At 44.0% G+C, this 19,989-nt stretch overlaps 1 protein-coding gene across 1 annotated transcript in view; it reads right to left on the bottom strand.

Annotated features, from left to right (window-relative positions):
- Positions 1–19,989, bottom strand: part of CLVS1 (clavesin 1) — a 118,213-nt gene that overhangs the window by 48,240 nt on the left and 49,984 nt on the right. The window contains exon 3 of the mRNA XM_050941183.1: positions 15,323–15,497. Coding sequence (XP_050797140.1) covers positions 15,323–15,497 — 175 coding nt within the window. The remainder of the gene's footprint in view (positions 1–15,322; positions 15,498–19,989) is intronic.

The following is a 19,989-nucleotide window of genomic DNA, read 5'->3' as shown; positions in this document are numbered from 1 at the left end:
CTTTTCTTAAAGCAGGAAGTCCAGACAGGTAGTCACACTGTGGGCATATTTTCCAGGGCCACCTCAGTAGCTGACCAGCCCACTCCAGAGATGTGCAGTTCAGTCAGTAGATATTTGAATATGGATGTTGCATAAACTGCAGGTTTCCTACCAGTAGCTTGGAATAACATCTCCCTTTGCCAGTCAGGTATCACAAGAACTATGTCCTCCAAAATGTGGAAGGCCTGAAATGATAGAAAAAGCTTTTGTAGCACGGCCACTGATGGGCCCCACCACCACTATGCAAACTCAAGTGGTTTTGCAGTTTTCTAAAATCAAAAAAGTAGCTTTGTATTTTTAATTTACCATGCCTGCAATTCTTTTATTGCAATTAACCAGGTTGTGTCCAGGGAGCTTCTATGGTCTTGAAGCATCCCTCTCACAGTATACTGAATTCAGTTTGTAAAAGCATCATTTTAAGTCCTTGAAATTCCACAAGGCTTTTTTTCTCTGGTCCTGCACTGAGCTATTTGAGACAATAACTGTGTGTCTGTCTTGTCCTTTTCCAGGCTCATTGACCTCTACAGTCTGCTGTACCCTCAACAGTGTGCACACACTGCAGCAGAAGGCTGGGCCAATGAATCTTCATGGGCTGTTTCAAGAGGACGCATGTATGTGATGAATTTATGGTTGAAGTTCTGGAGAGGGCCAAAAGCAGGTCCAGTACCAAAGACAGAATAACTTGTGACTAAAGGAAAGGCATGGTGAGATGCAAGAGGAAAGGCCAAGGGTACCAACTGGGGAGAGGTAGGGGAGGGCAGGATGTGCCCCCCCTCTGAGTTTCAAAAGCACTTAGAAGGTTTGGTGCTTTGTAAACCCCATTAGATGCCTAGCTGCATGTTTGGGTGTCTAAAAACCTTTCAAATTCTGTCCTCAAAGCACTGGCCTGAGGTCAGAGAGGAAGTCCATGTAGGGAGTAGAATCCAGGTCTTTCAGGGCTAGCTTCCTATCCAGTAGACCAGCCTCTCTCTCTGCTGTATGCTGCAAAAAATGAGGACTCTGATAGATGGGAGCAAAACCAAAGCAGCCAGTTCTCTGAGACTCCAGCAAACAGTCCCAGAGTGGATGCCATGGTTGATGTCTGTTACAGCTATCCCCCTATTCCACTTTGTTTCTTACAGCTGTCCCCATACTCCATTTTGTTTTTGTTCTCCTCCTGTGGCCGCCCTGCCCTGGCTGTTAAGCTGTTTACCAGGGCCACTGCCCTTCTCAAAGGGAGGGCCCCTTAAGTTGTTTAACAAGAGCCATTGCCCTTCTCAAAGGGATGACCACTTGTGCTGCGTGCTAAATGGGACCACTGCCCTGTTCAAAGGGTTAGTCCTGTTATCACCTCGTTGAACCTGGGCTCGGTGTAGGGCAGGCAGTGTCCAGAGCTGCAAGACCTATTGTGTTTTTAAGATCCTGGGCATGAGTCATAGGCCTCATGTGCTTTTGAGTCACCTATTGCACAGGACTCTGCCCAGACATGTTTCTGTGCTTAACCTGCAGGTTTTTTTTCGCTATGCCTCCTCCCCTGTGACAGAGGGAGCCTATCAGGATTACTGGCAGGAAACTGCCTGAGTTTGCCTTTAAAAACAGACATTTTTGGAACAAACATTAGAAAGGTTCCTGCATTGCTGCCTGGTCTGATCAGCCAGGGGTTTTGGGGGGGTCCTTTCTCCGCTCTCATTTTATTTTTGAGTGTACCCCCGTTTTTTGAACCCCCCTCCCCCGAAAGAACGAATTGCTACCAGAGAGATCTCCTGATTATTGAGACTGTACCGAGCCTTCTGATGTTCTTGCTGCTTCTGCCTTTGCTGCTGCCTTGGGGACTGGTAAGAATCCCTCTGTGAAACTTTCCCTACTTTGATTTTATTATTTTAGCTGCTGGCTCTGTTTCCCCAGCACACAGACTCAAGCTAAACCTTGGTCTGTGTCTTAAAACCTCTCTTAAACTCCACAGCACTTTTGCTGCTAAAAATAAGCTTGTGCCTGCTAAGCTCTGCTCCTGTGGGCTTTGCCTCGGGGCTCTCTGCTTTCAGCTGTATCCCTTGGCTTCAGCCACCTTCCCTTGGCTTCCTTGGGAGCTGTATCCTGGGCACATACCACTCTGCCCTCTGTGACTTCCCCATAGCATAAGGTGCACCATAGGTTTTGTTTTTTTTTAGTTTAATAAGTCATAGTTTGTTAAGATTGTAGAGCTTGTAAGTTCACCTACCTTGTTATAGTTTACTGTTTTGCTCCGTATAGTTGCTTGTTATAGTTTTGCTTAGAATTGTGATATTTGTTGTTTTGCCTAGTCGTTGGTTAAGATAGATAAGGTTTTTGCTGCTTGAATTCGTCTTCCCCCTGTCCCGATCTCTCCCTGCACTTTCCCGTGTCTGTTTTTCCCCCGCTCCAATCTCCCCCTCTGCGTACTTCTCCGTGTCTATAGATAAGGTTTTTGCTGCTTAAATTCGTCTCCCTGCTGTCCCGATCTCTCCCTGAACTTTCCCGTGTCTGTTTTTCCCCCGCTCTGTGTACTTCTCCGTGTCTATAGATAGGGGTTTTGCTGCTTGAATTCGTGTCTGTTTTTCCTCCGCTCCAATCTCCCCCTCTGTGTACTTCTCCGTGTCTATAGATAGGGTTTTTGCCGCTTGAATTCGTGTCTGGCTTTTCCGCCGCGTCTGCATCACCCTCCGAACTTCCCAAAACCCTTGGTGCTTCTCCCCCTGTGAAACTTACCAAACCCTTTGCCGCTTTTTTTCCCTTTGTTTTTGGTGTCCGCTTGTTGCTTAAACCTCTCTCTAGCTCTTCTTTACACTTCTCCGCTGCCCCTCCCCTACCGAAGATCACCATCACGCTGCTCCATTGTCCTTACCCTGCAGGGCTTCAGAGTCTCTCTGCTGCTTCCAGCCTCATCCTCCTCTCATCAGTTGCCACTAATCATTCACTCCCCTCCCCCCTCCTGTTCCTTGACAGATTATCTGCTGTCCTAGCCTCACAAATTAAGTCATTAACTTTCTTTTATACCGTTACATTGCATAAATTCACTTATATTCACACTTTACTTGTAATTATAACACCCCATTGGTTGCTTCCACTTTTCTAATATACTTTGTATTTGCATTGATACCATTGTGTTACATTGTGTATAAGGCCACTAGCCATTTAATACATTCTATCTAAGATTGTTGACCATTTTATATAGAAGCTACCATTTTATTTTGCATTTCTTTTTGATATGCTTATTAACTGTACTGTACCCCATTGTGCTGAACCCCACTTACTGTACGCCACTGTTAGAACTCCCTACTCTGTTCAATAAGAACTCCCCCATCATTGTCTATTGTAAACACCCTATACACCCCATCCCATTGTATTTCATTGTTAAATTCCCACCACTTCCTTTTTCCTTTAATAAAGAAATTAACTGGCACCCCACCTGTGTGGTAATTGCTCTCCAAGATCCCATATACCTGCTGGCAGGGACAGTTGACAGCATGAAAAGCAGAACCGAGGTTAGGAAGGATGGAGAATGAGTCATATGAGAGGAGATCACCTAACTCCCAAGGGGTGACAGGCTTCATTGGTGCCAACTCCCTGGGTGCTCCAGGGCTGGAGCATCCACAGGGAAAAATTAGTGGGTGCTCTACACCAACCGGCAGCAAAGCTTCCCTCACCCCCCACCTTCTCCCCTGAGCGCACTGCCTCCATGCTCCTCAGCCTACCTCCCAGCACCTTCTGCCGCCAAACAGCTGAGGCAAGCTCCGGGAGGGAGGGAGGAGGAGCGGGAACGTGGCGTGCTCAGGGGAGGAGGCGTGGCCAGGTCGGGGATTTGGGGAAGGAGTCAAATAAGGGCAGGGAGGGGACAGAGTTGGGGCAGGGACTTTGGGGAAGGGGTTGGAATGAGGGTGGGGCAGGGGTAGAGTCAGGGCAGGGCAGGGCTGGGGGCAGAGGGTGGTCAAGCACCCACCGACACCAGAAGAAGTCAGCACCTATGGCAGGTTCTGTGTCATGCTGGGTTGTACAGCAATGGCTGCTGCGAAATTTTACATTTTAACTGAAAACCAATTTGTTCAGTCATTTTTGGTTCTGAGTTTGAGAAAAGGAAGGAATGAGAAAGTGTTGTATGGGTATCAGATGTGTTTATGCCTCAAATTCTTAGGGTTTCGCCTGGATTCAAGCCAATTCCAGAACACAGAACAGAAACTGCATCCACAGCGTCCATAAAGTTGACAATTAATATCATGATTTGCCCTAAAGGCTCAAAAAGCAGAAGGCAAATAAAAAGAACCCCACCTCTGTTATTTTTCCAAAATCTCATGATTTCAGTCCTGTTTAAGGTTAGTTTCTAGCCTATTATTTGTAGTGAGGTAACACCTCTAGAGCCCCAGGCAGGTGCAGAATAAACTCATGGGACCTTGCTCTAGTAGGATATTTCCAAAGTTAAATGATCTTATTCAAAGCTTGATGAACTGCCAAAACGTGATAGAAGGTAATCTAGATTTTTCAACAATTGTTGTATTCAAGAGTTAGTAACAAAGAACATACGTTCAAATTTTAAACTTAACCGGTGTTCCTTAAGTGACTTCTCACAAGATGTGAGAACATGTTAGTATTTGAGCTGAGTGGATCTAATATTTATTAAATCTTCTTGTTTTATATAGGAATTAGATAGAGTGCTCCGATCAGCTAATGTCTAAGTTATTATCTGCAAAAATCCCCTAGAGTTTTCAGGTGCCTAAGCAGCTCTTGGAATCACAGTTAAAGTTCCCCAAATCTGAAATGGTGCCCCTGGGAAAGATTCAGGTTGGCTGCACAGTTTGAAGAGAGAGTTTCAGTGCGGGAGCAGGCCCTTGTTACACAGTTCCTGGAACAGGAACAGTGGCTAAGGCAGGAGAACAGAGCTCAGCAGAAATAATTGTTTGAGTGGATTATCTCACTAATGACCACCAGAGCAGAGCTCCTGCTGCATCACCCACACCACAGTCTGAGTCACCTGTGTGCTACTCTGTGCTGTAGTCTAGACACAGCTTGGAAGACTCCATAGCTGGGTGGCCCATGCAATCAGGGCCCATGAGTGGCCGGGCTGGGCAACCTAGCTCCATGCAGCCATGCCACCCAGCTGCAGAAGTTCTGGTCTGCAGAGTGGGCATCAGCAGCTATACCAAGTGCCATGAGCAGCATCAGCCAGTTTGAATTTCCCATGCTTGGGTATTCCTCTTCCTTTTCCTCCTCCCGCTCCATCATAAGCTCTGTTAGTTGCCTTTGGTGGGCCAGAAAATGTTGCCAAAATGTCTGCCAGCACCTCACAGAAGCTCTGCCCATTTCCTAACCCTAGAATTTATTTAAAAGGCACTTCTTCCACGTTGCTGGCTCCAGTAGCTGGGAGTGCGCAGACCAAAAAGACTGCTTAGCAATGTTAGCGCTGTTCAGACTTCCTGTAACATGCAGGGTGGGCAGTCAAGTCTTCCAGCTCTGCACCACAATCAAAGAGCTAGAGCAGCCACATTTTGGGACGGCACTGGGGAGTCGGGGATATGGCTGGTTTGACTCAGGTCTGTGTGCTGCAGTATGGACGCTAGTGTCCCACGTTCGAGCCTGGGTTAGAAAATTCTTAATGCAGGGTTAACTATCCGTGTAGACACTCAGGCCCTGGATTCTCTAAGACAAGATCAACTGATTCAAGTGCAACTAACCCTGGGATCACATTTTAGTGTAGACATATCCTAAGAGGTTGGCTTATGCCCTGAAGCACTAGCATATGCAATCTACTTTTTAAAGGTTTCTCATCTTGAGAAAGGGGAGGCAGCATGATTCAGTGGTTAGAGGACTGGTTCTCTGGGGACCAAGTTACTTGTGTTACCCTGTATCTCAGATTAAAGAGGCTAATCTCCTTTGTAAAGTAGTTTGAGATCCATGGATGAGAAGAAATAATGTAAGTGCCAAGTGTTGTAGTTGTCGTTTTTATTATAACTGTTTAAATTATGCTTTTACTTTTTACTTTCTGAACTGGTAAACATGACTGATTTCACATAAATGTACTTGCTTCATGCTAGTACACTGAGGTTATTCATTGTACTAAATCAGACCTCTCTATCTAATGCAGTGACTGGCTGTGCTGAAGATCTGATTGCTGGTTCAGCAGTTGATTGAGGAAAACCCAGGCTAATGGCCTGATGTGGAACTGAGGGACTCCTAATTTTGCCCAGCTGAAGTGGAACAGAAGAATACTTATGGAGGCAGCCTCTAGTTCCTTGGCAACAGAGCAAATGACCAAATATCAGCTGGAAATAATCACCTGCACTTGGATGCTGAAAGTAGTACAAGTTTGTGCTGAGCAGGATATTTTTTCATCCATTGACAGGAGGGGGTACTGTCCCTCAGTTTCCCACTTACACACACTAGTAGGGAGAAAAATGAGGAGATACACACCCCTGTAAGCCCCATGTTGGAGAAGGAGAAGAATGGAGAATTAATGCCTTTGCTGGATGAGGCAGTGGGCCTGTCAACCATCTCTGAAGATGGCACTTATAGGATTAGTCTGCACTGCAATCTGAGGTGTGACTGCAGCTGGAATAGACATGCCCATGCTAATTTTACCTGTGTTAGCACAGCTAAAAAGGTGATATAGATGAGGTGTTGCGAGCTTCAGATCAGGCTATACAAATATGCAAAGGACCCTCGCTACTTACTGGTTGCTAGCTCACACTAAAGTCCCTCCCACCATGTATACACTGCTAGTTTTAGCAGTGCTAGCATGGGTAAAACCAGCCTGGGCGTGTCTATCCCAGCTGTAATAACTCTTTGAATTGCAGTGTAGGCTTAGCCTGAGACAGAATGTCACTTTGTCTGTCCCTTTTCCACTTCTGCAATCAGAAGACATTGACAGGTAAGGGGATGGCGTGCTTTTTCCCTCTTTTGATGCTATTTTGTGATATATGTAATCTAAATGCTGTCCTTCGTAGCAGATCTGGTTTGGAGTTTAAAAAATTGTAATTTTTTTTTTCAAATTGTTTTTGAAGCTTTTTAGCCACCTAATTGGATGGTCAAATTTTTGACAAAAAAAGTTGTGAAATGTTATATATTTTCAATCAGCTTTAGTTGATAGTCCTAGAAAAAGGGCAGGGATTATTTAAAAATTATTTGCAGAACAAAGCAGGGTAACTGAGATTTTGCAAAAGAGAAGCTAAAACCATCTCTGATTGTCCCATGTCCAGTAATTACAGCGATTCAGAGAAGACCAAAGAGTTTTAAACACAGGAGATGAAATCCTGGCCCAACTGAAGTCAATGGGAGTTTTGCCATTGACTTCAGTGGTGCCAGATTTCCTCCAGGTTGTATAACCAGTGTGTTGACTCTTCATGCCTTCATGTTGGCAAAAATTAATTGGACAGAGAATCTTAAATAAAACGGAGGTGAAAGCCAATATAAAATGAGCCTAGGTACTTTATGTTTTTAAACTTGAACTGCATCTGTCAAAACCTAGTCCCAGATTTGGACCTTAGCATCCAAAATATGGGGGTTAGCATTAAAACCTCCAAGCTTAGTTACCAGCTTGGACCTGGTACTGCTGCCACCACCCAAAAAATTAGAGTGTTTTGGGGCACTCTGGTCCCCACAAAACCTTCCCTGGGGACCCCAAGACCCAAATCCCTTGAGTCTCACAACAAAGGGAAATAAACCTTTCCCTTCCCCCCTCCAGGTGCTCCTGGAGAGATACACAGAAGCAACCTCCGTGAATCTAAGCAGAGGGAGTCCACCCTCTCTAATTCCAGTCCTGGAAACAAAAGCACTTCCCTCTTCACCCAGAGGGAATGCAAAGTCAGGCTAGTAAATCTAACACACACAGATCTCCCCCTGACTTCTTCCTCCCACCAATTCCCTGGTGAGCTGCAGACTCAATTCCCTGGAGTTCCTCACAAAAGAAAAACTCCAACAGGTCTTAAAAGAAAGCTTTATATAAAAAAGAAAGAAAAATACATACAAATGGTCTCTCTGTATTAAGGTGACAAATACAGGGTCAATTGCTTAAAAGAAATATGAATAAACAGCCTTATTCAAAAAGAATACAATTTAAAGCACTCCAGCAACTATAGACATGTAAATACAAAAGAACATATAAATCCCTATCTGATCTTTGGTACTTACAACTGGGAAACAGAAGATTAGAAAGCAGGAAATAGAAATCCCCTCATAGCTGAGAGAGCATACAGGCAGACAGAAGACAAAGAACTCAGACACAAACTTCCCTCTGAAAAAGACTTCAGAAGCTGATCTTGTTTGCATGGACACACCCACCCTGCGTAGGAGCTTATCATGATGGGATTGCTTGCCCAAGTGATCACTTGTGGCTGGTGTTGGATCCCCAGTCTCCTTGTTATTGGGACAGGAACAATAAAGGGTTGTTATCCTTGCTGTGTGAACTGAGGACAGCAGAACCATACCTGACATACCCCAATGGAGGAACTTATCTTCAACTGAATGACACTTGCTAGGCAGGGGCCTGGGTTCCAAAGCCCAATGAGTTAAAAGAGGATGGGGACAGGTACTTGTACTTGGTGGTGTGGACCCTGTTTAATGGTCCTACATACCATTTGAACCTTCCTCGACCCATGGTATAATAAAAGAGCTTATTTAGATTCAATTGAGAGTCTTGTTACACGCTGCAGAGTTGAAATCACTGATACATAGGTCTAAGTATGAAACCTGCTTTGGGACAGTGTCTCTATTGCAAGAGACTGCCCAGTGTGCAACAGCAGTGAGGCTCCCCCACTAGCAGCTGAAATCACTGTGAGCTGTGTTGTGTGTGTGTGGGTGGGGGGCCTGAAGACATCTTGGTGAGTGACCAGCTGGGCAGCTGACAGAAAGGTGCAGCAAGCGGCCAGCAGGGCAGCTGGTGGAGAGGGTCAGAGCTGAGCCCTGCAAAGGCATGGCAATGAGCCGTTGGGGCAATGAGCGAGTGCTCAAGTGCAGCGTGTAAGGTTCGTTCTTACCATCCCCTGCCTTCCACACAGGGTGGGAGGTGAACTCTGCAGATGAAGCTCTGAACTTTGGTAGTGCACTGGCCAAGGACAGCAACTGTGAGTCGGGTACAGAGATGGGATGGGCACATTAAAGGGACTTTGAGTTGTAAGACCCTGAGAGGAAAAGGACACTGCCCAACTTACTTGGGGGTGGATCTTTTGATCATGGTTTGTGTTTATGAACGCTTGTTGTGGTGTTTTCCCAAATTAATGCTGAGTTAATTCCCTCCTTTTATTAAAAGTTTTTGCTACACTCAGATTCTGTGCTTGCGAGAGGGAAAGTATTGCCTCTTAGAGGCGCCCAGGGGTGGTGTGTAATTGTCCCAGTCACTGAGTGGGGGCTCGAGCCGGTTTTGTGTTGTATTGATGAAAAGGAACTCCTAGATACTGAACCCAGCCCTTGTTGCTGCTGGTTCCACCTGGCAGAAGGGTTACCTTTGCTTATGGCAGAAGAAAGCTCAGTGTCTCCAGGAGGACCATACTCAGCCGTCCCTTGGGTAGGGAGAATCAGGGCAACCACCTCAGGCCCCGCGCTCTGGGGGGCCCTGCGCTTCAATAAAATCGGGACTGTCCTGATATTTAGCCCTTTGTCCCGCGTCCTGACCGATATACAATCGGGACATCATTTGTCCTGATATTCAAGTGAGGAGGTGAATGGGGAGGCGAGCAGCCAGTGGGCAGGCGGATGGGGGTGAGGTGGCAGGCGGGCGGGCAGACAGCGAGGAGGAGAGCAGCAGTTGGGTGGATGGGTGAGGTGGGGAGCACCAGGTGGATGGCGAGGAAAGTAGCGAGTAGGCTCATTTGTCCTGGGCCCCGCAACCCCCTAGGGACAGCCCTGACCATATTCACTGGCAGCCCTTCATGCACCTTCAGAAAAGAAGTAGCTCCCACAGACATATTTATTTTGGCATTTGCCTTTGCGCATCCCCTTCTGGGATGGTTAATATGCCTAGGAACACTCTTTCCCTTGTACTCAGAAAGCACTGGCTGCAGTACAATAGCTGCCGCCTATGCAGAAATGCTGGGCAGAGAAAAGGAAATCTCTGTACTTCTCCTTGTGACCAGTACAGCTCCACTGCAGCGGCTATTCCTCTGACCTAATTTCCTTAAGCATCCATGGTCTTCTCAGTGGAACACTCCAAAATGTGTCACCCTACAAAAAGGATTGTGGTGACTATTTTCCACAGTTAATTATATTTCTTGGAATTTTTTTAGTTATCCAAGAATATATTGTTTAAATAAAAGTTGTTATAGGTAAACCCTGATGAACTAATTTCTGATTAACTGAAACTACAGTCAATGTTGCCCACAACCTTAGGGATAATTAATAGACCAACATCACAGACATAGAAATATGACTTCACAGCAGGAGCAAGCAAAAAGAGAAAGGCTGTGAAGGGGAAAAGCTGTTCACACAGAAATGCTAAAAACAAATAGAAATCAAAATTCAGCAAGTTATTGGCATAGTATATTGTTTTTGTATAAATACCATCTTTTTCCCCTTTGCCTCTGTATGACCATTTTTCTGTAAGATCTGCCGTTCCCCCAGACATCAGTGAAAGAAACGAAATAGAAAATAGAAAAACTCTAGAAAGGAATAGAGCAGTGTTTCTCAAACTGGGTTTGCCACTTGTGTAGGGAAAGCCCCTGGCAGGCCAGTCCGGTTTATTTACTTGCCCTGTCCACAGGTCCCGACAATCGCAGCTCCCACAGGCCACGGTTCACCGCTCCAGGCCAATGGGAGCTGCTGGAAACTGCGGCAAGTAAGTCCCTCAGCCCGTGCTGCTTCCTGCAGCTCCCATTGGCCTGGAGCAATGAACCGTGGCCAGTGGGAGCCGTGATCAGCTGGACCTGCGGATGTGGCAGGTAAACAAACTGGCCCAGCCCGCCAGGGGCTTTCCTTACACAAGCGGCATCCCAAGTTTGAGAAACACCAGGGCTGCCCATGGTGGAGGGCAAGTGGGGCAATTTGCTCCAGGCCCCCACAAAAGTTTTTTGGGGCCCCTAGAGCGGGGTCCTTCACTCACCTGGATCTTCTTCTGCTCCCGGTCTTCGCCGTTGAGGTGTCCCCCCACCACCGAATTACCGCCGAAGCAGGACCCGCTGCCAAAGGGCAGCCAGGGCTTCAGCGGTATTTTGGCGGCGGGGGGCCCTTCTGTTCCAGGACCCGCCGCTGAAGTGCCCTGAAGACCCGTGACGGGGGCCCCCCACCGCCAAATTACCGCCGAAGACCCAGCTGCACTTCAGAGTTGGGTCCCCCGCCGCCAATTCAGGGGTAATTCAGTGGCAGGGGGCCCCCACCGCGAGTCTTCAGGGCACTTCAGCAGCAGCTTGCGGAGTGGAAGGACCCCCCGCCTCCGAATTACCGCCGAAGCGGGGGCCCCCCACCGCCAAAGACCCCAGGCTCCCAGAATCCTCTGGGTGGCCCTTAGAAACACTGAAATAGAGCATCTACTAAGACATATAGCAACTATTTCCTCATGATGAAAGAATGGATCTCATTAGTGAGAGCCTTGCTTAGAACACATTTGTCCTTGCACATTTGAGATATAATTAAAAGTGCCACACTGTACACACAGTTATTTAGCATTAGAACGACCCTTGTTTAAGATGGTGATACTAGCTCTATTTTAGGTCATTAAATAGGGTAATTGAGAAACAGGAGAGCTGCCCTGTTGAGCTATAATGAACTCACTGGTGTGATCTTACATACAGAGAAATCCAGTAAATAATGGGAATATGAGCAAAATGTGATTTCAGGCCAACTTGAGGTTTAACTAGAATTTGTACATCAGCAAATCTTCATAAATAAGAAATCTGCATAACATTTATATAAATAATTTCATTACTATCAAGCATATTAGATATAACTAGTGGAGGTTCTACAGAATGGGATTAATTACCATGTGCACTGAATAACATCCATTCTCATTACTTAGTGTTATTGCATTGCAGGAGCAGATTGAGAAAAACTAAAAGGGTTGAGTTGCAAAGACAAGCAGCTCTCTTTCACCAGGATTGAGAACATGCTGCATCTTAAAGGTGACAAGAAACATCGTTGCCTAGATTAATATTATTCAATCAAACAATTAATGTTTATTTTTCAATAATCCTAGATTTCAAACAAAGATGGGCCCAAAGCACTGAGTTAGCATCCAGATCAGTTTCCCTAACACTTGAGAGAGAGGGTTCAGATTTGGAGTTTAGTTTCAGACAATTAGGAAGAGAACCTGCAAAATTCATATCTGAAGCTCTGTAGCGATCAGGATTTGGGTTCAACCCCATATGTAATCATAAAATAATGAACTAATTTCATCCCTGTTGTAACTCCATCCACTTCAGTGGTCTGATGCATGGATAAGTTTGGCCCAATATTGTTCCTTAAAAAAGGGAATGGCTATATTCCGTTAATCTGCCTGGTTGAATATCTGCATGTGGAGATTAGTGGCTGCAGATATTTACAAAGCACTAAAACCACTTCGATATTTTGCAGATATGATAAACCTTGAGACTAGAACCCCCTAAGTGCTTCCATTCAGACTGGGAAAAAGGCATGCATTTTTAAAGGTGAGAGTAATTAACAATCGGAACAATTCACCAAGGTTTGTGGTGGATTCTTCATCACTAGCAATTTTAAAATCAAGGTTGGATGTTTTTCTAAAAGATCTGCTCTAGGAATTATTTTGTGGAAGTTCTATGGCCTGTATTATACAGGTCAGACTCGATGATCACAATGGCCCCTTGTGGCCTGGGAATCGATGAATCCAGGCACCTTCAAAGTAGAAGCAACACACTCATACAGTGGTTCTCTCCCTTTTCCCCTCCAATATAGGTCTTGTTTATATTTCAAAAGCATCTGAAACAACTAAAAAGTTTATTGGGATAGTGACAGGTATGTTAAAATGAAAAAGTTACTGAAACTCTTTAAACTGGGAAATCAGTCACTTGAAAAGTCTGTGTTTTATATAAGAGTATTTAACGTACACAATGATTTTGTAATTAATATGTCTGAATGCTCTACAGAAGTTCCTGATTCCTTTATTCTGATGTCAGATGAATGGCCCAGTACTGGCTGGTGTCAGATTGGTAGATTATGTTGAACAAAAAAGAGAACAATTGGAAGTCATGAGGTGTAGTAATCTTCAAGAAGCAGCAAGGCATTGTTTTCCAATTTTTGCAACCCAAATTGCAGCGTTTACAATTCCCATTGCTAATGGAATCCTCCAGTGGTCTGCACAGTCCATGACACATTCCCCTTGTTTTAATTTGTTCTAGAAATGCAGTTATTTTTATTTCCACATATATTTATTGCAATCATCCGTGTGTTGTTTTTAAATAAAAAAATTAAGAAATCATCTGTCACTAAGACTGGCAGCTGATAGATAAACAAATGAAATCTTTGTGCAATACACAGGGATTTATCAGAAAATAAGGCAGCCTCAGAATCTGTAATAAAAAGCTTTGGGTTAAGGCACTAGACTAGGACTCAGGCAATCTGGGCTCAATCCTGTGTAATTTTGGGCAAATCACTTAATCTTTCTTTGCTTTAGTTTGCCATCTGTAAAATTGTGGATAATACTACTACCCCATAGCACAGAAGGTGGTGTGAGGATAGCTACATAAATACTTGGGAGGGAGATACTAAGTGGGAACCATGTAAGTACCTAAACTGTTCACAGAAACACCTAATTTCTTGCTAATATTGCAAAATACTTGCAGAAATCTTATTTTAAATGCCTTTTCTGTGAACATTCTCACCAGAAACCTGATTCTAAGTGTCATGTTCATTCTAAGCAGGAACAGAAACAAACAAGGTGACCTAGGGGACTGTAATGGGGCATGATGGCCCTTTAAGACAGGTTTTGGATCCAGCACTGGCCTGTTCCTAGTTTCTACCCAGAACAAAGGCATTCTGGAGGGAAGAGAAGAGGTTGCAATTTCCAAGGCACATGAAAATTGTGGGCCTCTCAGGAAAGCATGCTGGGAAAGCGGATAAGGACAGCTCTCTTTTCTGAATTTAAGGGAGATTGGCAGGGCGTTAGACTTGTAGTGAGTCTCCATGATGAGGCAGGCTGGGAAAGAGTAAGGTGTGGCTCAGTTTTTTGAGGGAGAGATTGGTAAAGGGGTTGGAGGTTTGGGTCTCTCTAGTCAAAGGTCCTGGGAGGGGCTTTAGGAAGAAGCCTGTGAAAGGTCCTAAGAGGCTACCTAAGCGGCCAGCAGACTGAATGTAATATATCCCCAGTGGGGGAAGTTCATATGGACTTTGTTACAGACATATCAAGTAGACAGAGTCCTGGAGTGGGAACAAAAGGTTTCTTGAAGTATCCAAGTAAAGGTGTTAGGCCAATGAGCCAGACAGAGGACCTTGTGAAGTCATCAAGTCCAGCCCCTTGCACTGACGCAGGACCTAGACCATCCCTGACAGATGGTTATCCAACCTCTTCTTAAAAACCTCCAATGGCAGGGATTCCACAATTTCCCTATTCCACAGCTTAACTACCCTTATAGTTAAAAAATACATTCCTAATATTTAACCTTGCTGCAGATTGCTGATTACTTCTTATCCTACCTTCAGTGAGCTTGGAGAACAGTTGATCACAATCCTCTTTATAAGAGCTCTTTTAAAGCATACTGTGGACCGATTGTGTACAGATCTGGTTTTCATGTAGTTTTACCTTGTTCCTATTTGTTTACAGGTGTCAGATGCACGTACCTCCTCTGAACTGACCATAACATAATTTAATGTCTGGTATATTATCATGCTTGGAGAGCTTCTGCAAGAAATTAGGGAAGTCTGAATGGCAGTACATTGATTCCCACAGGGAGTCTTTCCTCCTTCTTTCCCATTACAACCCAAACCCAAATATATTTGAGAGTATGATTCGGCAGTATATTTCCATCTCCTGATAATCACAACTACTCCCTTCCCTTCACCACCCTGCATGTACATATGCACCCGCACATGTACAGCATGCTTCATCAGGCAGATGTTGCTGGATTTTAATCCCCAGGAACTCTCAGATGGATTAAATCTCAAATCTCTAAACATTATTCTAATTGCTACAGTAGTAATACATGCCTGAGACAAAGATGATTTAGCGTTTAAATGAAAGCAATAGATAATCAAAAATGAACATCTGAAACTAGGGCTAGGCTACAACTGGATGATACTCAAATAATTTTTTTATTGAAATTTTTTATTGATTTTTCTCTCCTTTGCTTTCTGAGAAATATCCTGACTACAATGACAAAACCTAGCTAAGTGAGTTCATGCATGCATCTCACATTCCACATACCTGTAACCCTTCAATGGCCAGTTTGAGGATAGACGGTGTTAGCTTGGAGGCTTGCTTGAAGGAGAAATTGCTCCAGTCTATAATTAAAATGAAGCCATTTATCTGAAGCTCTTGATCTTCAATGAGAACTTCCAAAGACAACAGAATAGCCCGTAGAATATCTGTGAAGGAGTTCCTAAGGCCAAAGCAGACATAAAGGGTTGTAATTATCTTCAAACCACAGGAAATGCAGATATGCCAGGGATTTTTCATGTACAAGGAAACAGATATTTATTTTAGTGAAGTTCTTTAGAAAAGACAGATATTTAAAAAGCATCACAAGGTATTCCTTGATTTGATAATGTCTGTTCACTGATGGATAAAATAGATCCTGAGTTAAATCTCTTGGCATTTTGTGGCATCCCTTATAATAGATTTTAGCTCAGCTGCATTGGAAAAATATTTGTCTATAGTAAATTAAACAGCTTTAGGCTATTAGTTTAAAACACTGCATTAACTATGACAACTAGCAAGCCCACAGAGCTAATGAGACAGATATTCATCAGGCAGATTTTCTGGTGCTTCACAAATTCCAAGTGTTCTCTTTCATTAATTTGTTGCTGTTCTGTTCCTTTTTTACAGTAATGAATCTGGTAAAAACTAGATTCTAAATGTGATAAACTCACACTCACAGACCCTGATAAATCAAAGACCTATGGTCAGATCATCACCTGATGCAAATCAGCATTCTCTCTGGAAGAAAATATTCTGAGCTATAGTCATTCACTTCAGAAACAGAAACATAGCCTATAATTTAGGGAGTACCAGGTGTACGCTAGCTGAGGATTTGGCCCTTAGGATATATCCTTTCCTAGCCAGAACTGTCCTGGCCATACATTGGCATGCTCCAAATTATAGAAACAGCACAGTAACTCAAAAGTATAGAGATCAGTGCTAAGATCTTTGAGTAAGGAAAGCCCATTAGAATTTGAACATTTCTGGAGTAAGAAGCAATAAACCACAGATTTTAAAAAACCCCACATCTGATGAAGTTGGTTATAGCCCACAAAAGTTTATGCCCAAATAAATGTGTTAGTCTCTAAGGTGCCACAAGGATTCCTCATAGTTTTTGCTGATACAGACTATCACGGCTACCCTTGTGAAACCTGAAACTACAGATTATATGGATTTAAAAAAGAGAGAGAAAACCCTGCTATAAAGCTGAGACAATAGCAGTCAGGCGGGTGAAATAAATAGTGCATAGAACAAGGTTTAACTTTATTAAGAAAATTTGCTTGAACTAGCCATCCTATTGAATTCCTGCACCTTGGATACATTCCACCAACAATTTGTCTGCATTATAAGGAAGAAAACCAGAAACAGACAGGCATGTCTGTACAAGACATGCATAAATTATATAGCGATAAATGAGAGAGGCTATTTGAAAAGGAAGGAAGGATTCATTTTTTTGTATAATACATTTTAGCCATGGCCCAGCTTATATCGTTCAAGCATAAAATGGAAAATAACGATGACAGATCAAAATAGGAACTCTGTATTAATTAGCAGTAGGCTGACTGCAGGGGCTCTGTCATCTCACAGAGAATAATTACTAACAGCTGTAGTTATGAAGAACGGAGAGATAAACAGAGACAGAGAAGGGAACACTGTACATTTTTCTTAACATGTAATTCTGGACTGGGAAAGTTCCTTTGGTAAACAATGAGTATGAGTCTCTCCAAAAAAATATAGCTTAGTCTTTATGGAAATGATTATGTAATGCATAGGCGCTGGCTTCCTCTGGGCCCAGAGGGTGCTCAATCCCCCCGTTCTGCCTGAGGCCCCACCCATCCCTTCTCCCAAGTCCCTACCTCTTCCCGCTCCACCTCTTCCCACCCAGTTCCACCCTCTCCCCTAGTGTGACCCATCCCCGCTCCTCCCCTCTTACTTCCAGAGCCTCCTGCACACTGTGAAACAGCTGATTGGGAGGGAGGGGCAGGAGTTGATCAGTGGGGCTGCCAGTGTGCTGGAAGTGCTAGGAGCAATCGGGAGGAGTTGATTGGCGGAGCTGCTGGGGGACGGGGGGGCACTTTTTTCTGTGGGTGCTCCAGCCCTTGAGCACCCACAGAGTCGGCGCCTGTGATGTAATGTACTGGTATAGTAGCCTTTATTATCTTTGCACTGTATTTTTTAATTTCTAAGAGCTCTGACCATGTGGAAAGATGGCTGCCATTTTGTTTTCAAAGTTAATATTGCCTGTGACATGGGGGAGAGACACTGTACTCTCTCATGGAAAATCTAGTTCTGTCCTGTTTTCCTGTTTTCTTTAATCTTTAATGAGTCACTTTACATTGAAGATACATTGTTTCTACTTATATTAAACAAACCAAAAAATGGAAAACATAGTCTTAAAGCAGGGTTTGCCTTTCCTACATAAGACGAAGGGCAACTCCACTGATCTGTCAGGACTGAATTCAGCTCTTAGTTTTACTCACCCCTCTTGGCAAATTTTGATCTACAAGTTTACAATTTCTCCTTTGAAGAAACTATATCCTGCAGATTGTTGTATTGTGTGGTGTTGTAGCCCTAACCTGAATAAGAGCTCTGTGTAAGCTCGTAAGCTTGTATTTCTCACCAACAGAATTTGGTAAATACATATTTTACCTCACCCGCCTTGTCTCTCTAATTTCCTGAAGAATCAGTTTATTTTCTGTGCTTCTTTGTTCCCACTTCATAACATAGTAAAAATACCCTTCAAAGTATAATCACTAGGGCAACATATGATAATCACAGAGCTTGCAGATGTCACTGACATCAGTGACACCTTTGGTTTGGGATGAAAGAGTGTTTAGCTTTCTTGGCATTGGGTATTATCAGCACCCTAGCAACAACAGGGGGACCACTGGGAACCTAACCAAATAGTACCAAAAAGTCTGAGTTAGAAAGTCAAACTAAAGACAGTGCTTTCCTCAGTAGTGGAAGGCTGCAGCACAACAGTAAATTAATCTGTGTCTCAGCTGAATATTTATTCTATTAATTTTAAGGATCCGATTGTCAAATAAGCACTAAATGTACGTAAAGCATTTCCTCCCTTACCATTCTTCGGAGCCACATACAAAATAGGTGGCCAGGTCCACTTGTCAGTCTCTGGCCTGGTCTACACTACGCATTTAAACCGAATTTAGCAGCGTTAAACCAATTTAACCCTGCACCCGTCCACACAACGAGGCCCTTTATATCGATATAAAGGGCTCTTTAAACTGGTTTCTGTACTCCTCCCCGAGAGGAGTAGCGCTGAAATCATTATTGCCATGTCAGATTAGGGTTAGTGTGGCCGCAAATCGACCGTATTGGCCTCCAGGCGGTATACCACAGTGCACCATTGTGACCGCTTTGGAAAGCCATCTGAACTCTGATGCACTGGCCAGGTAGACAGGAAAAGCACCGAGAACTTTTGAATTTCATTTCCTGTTTGCCCAGCGTGGAGCGCTGATCAGCATGGGTGGTGATGCAGTCCCAAATCCAAAAAGAGCTCCAGCATGGACCGTACGGGAGATACTGGATCTGATCGCTGTATGGGGAGACAAATCTATTCTATCAGAGCTCCGTTACAGAAGACTAAATGACAAAGCATTTGAAAAAATCTCCAGGCTATGATAGACAGAGGCCACAGCACAGTGCTGTGTGACAAGCGTAACGGCAAGCCAAAGAATCAAATGGACGCTCATGGAGGGAGGGAGAGGGTACTGAGGACTCCAGCTATCCCACAGTCCCCGCAGTCTCCGAAAAGCATTTGTATTCTTGGCTGAGCTCCTAATGCCTGAAGGGTCAAAAACATTGTCCCGGGTGGTTCAGGGTATATGTCGTCAATTTACACCCTTCCCCCCACCCCAAAAAAGAAAAGGAAAAAAAAAGTTTCTTGCTTTTTTTCAATGTCACCCTATGTCTACTGCATGCTGCTGGTAGACAGGGTGCTGCAGCGCTGAACACCAGCATCCCCTTCCTGGTGGATAGCAGTCATATTGTACCATCTGCCATTGTAATCATCAGCCCGTGAGTGCTCCTGGCTGCCCTCAGTGAGGTCGGCCAGGGGCTCCTGGGTAAAAATGGGAATGACTCCGTCATAGATAGTTAAGGGTTAATGTCTCTTTCACCTGTAAAGGGTTAACAAACAGTGACCTGCAACACCTGACCAGAGGACCAATCAGGAGACAAGATACTTTCAACTCTGGGTGGAGGGAAGCTTGTGTGTGTGTGTTCTTTGTTCTTTGTCTGTGTTCCCTCTGGGATCTGAGAGTGACCGGACGTACTACAGGCTCTAATTTTCTATTCAAGTAGTAAGTGCAAATAGAAAGGTTTAGTCTTTTTTTAATTGGTTTTCTTTATTTGCAAATGTTTATCTGGCTGGTAGAGTTCTAATGTGTATTTGGCTGGAAGTATTTTAAATTGTATTTCTGCTGGAGGAGGCTTTACTCCAGTTTCTATAAGCTGAAAGACCTGTAATATTCCATCTTGAATTTACAGTGATTTTCTTTATTCTCTTTTCTTTTATTAAACGTTTTTCTCTTTAAGATCTGATTAATTTTTTCCCCTTGTTAAGGCAAAGGAATTGAGTCTGTACTTAACAGGGAGGGGAGAAGGGTGGAATCCCTTTGTTTTAGATTCATGGAGCTTGAATCTGTCTATCT

The sequence above is a fragment of the Gopherus flavomarginatus genome, chromosome 2 (genome assembly GCF_025201925.1).
Source record: "Gopherus flavomarginatus isolate rGopFla2 chromosome 2, rGopFla2.mat.asm, whole genome shotgun sequence".
Classification (NCBI taxonomy): Eukaryota; Metazoa; Chordata; order Testudines; family Testudinidae; genus Gopherus; species Gopherus flavomarginatus.
Note: the sequence above shows the minus strand (reverse complement) of the source record. Positions and strands in the feature narration are given on the sequence as shown.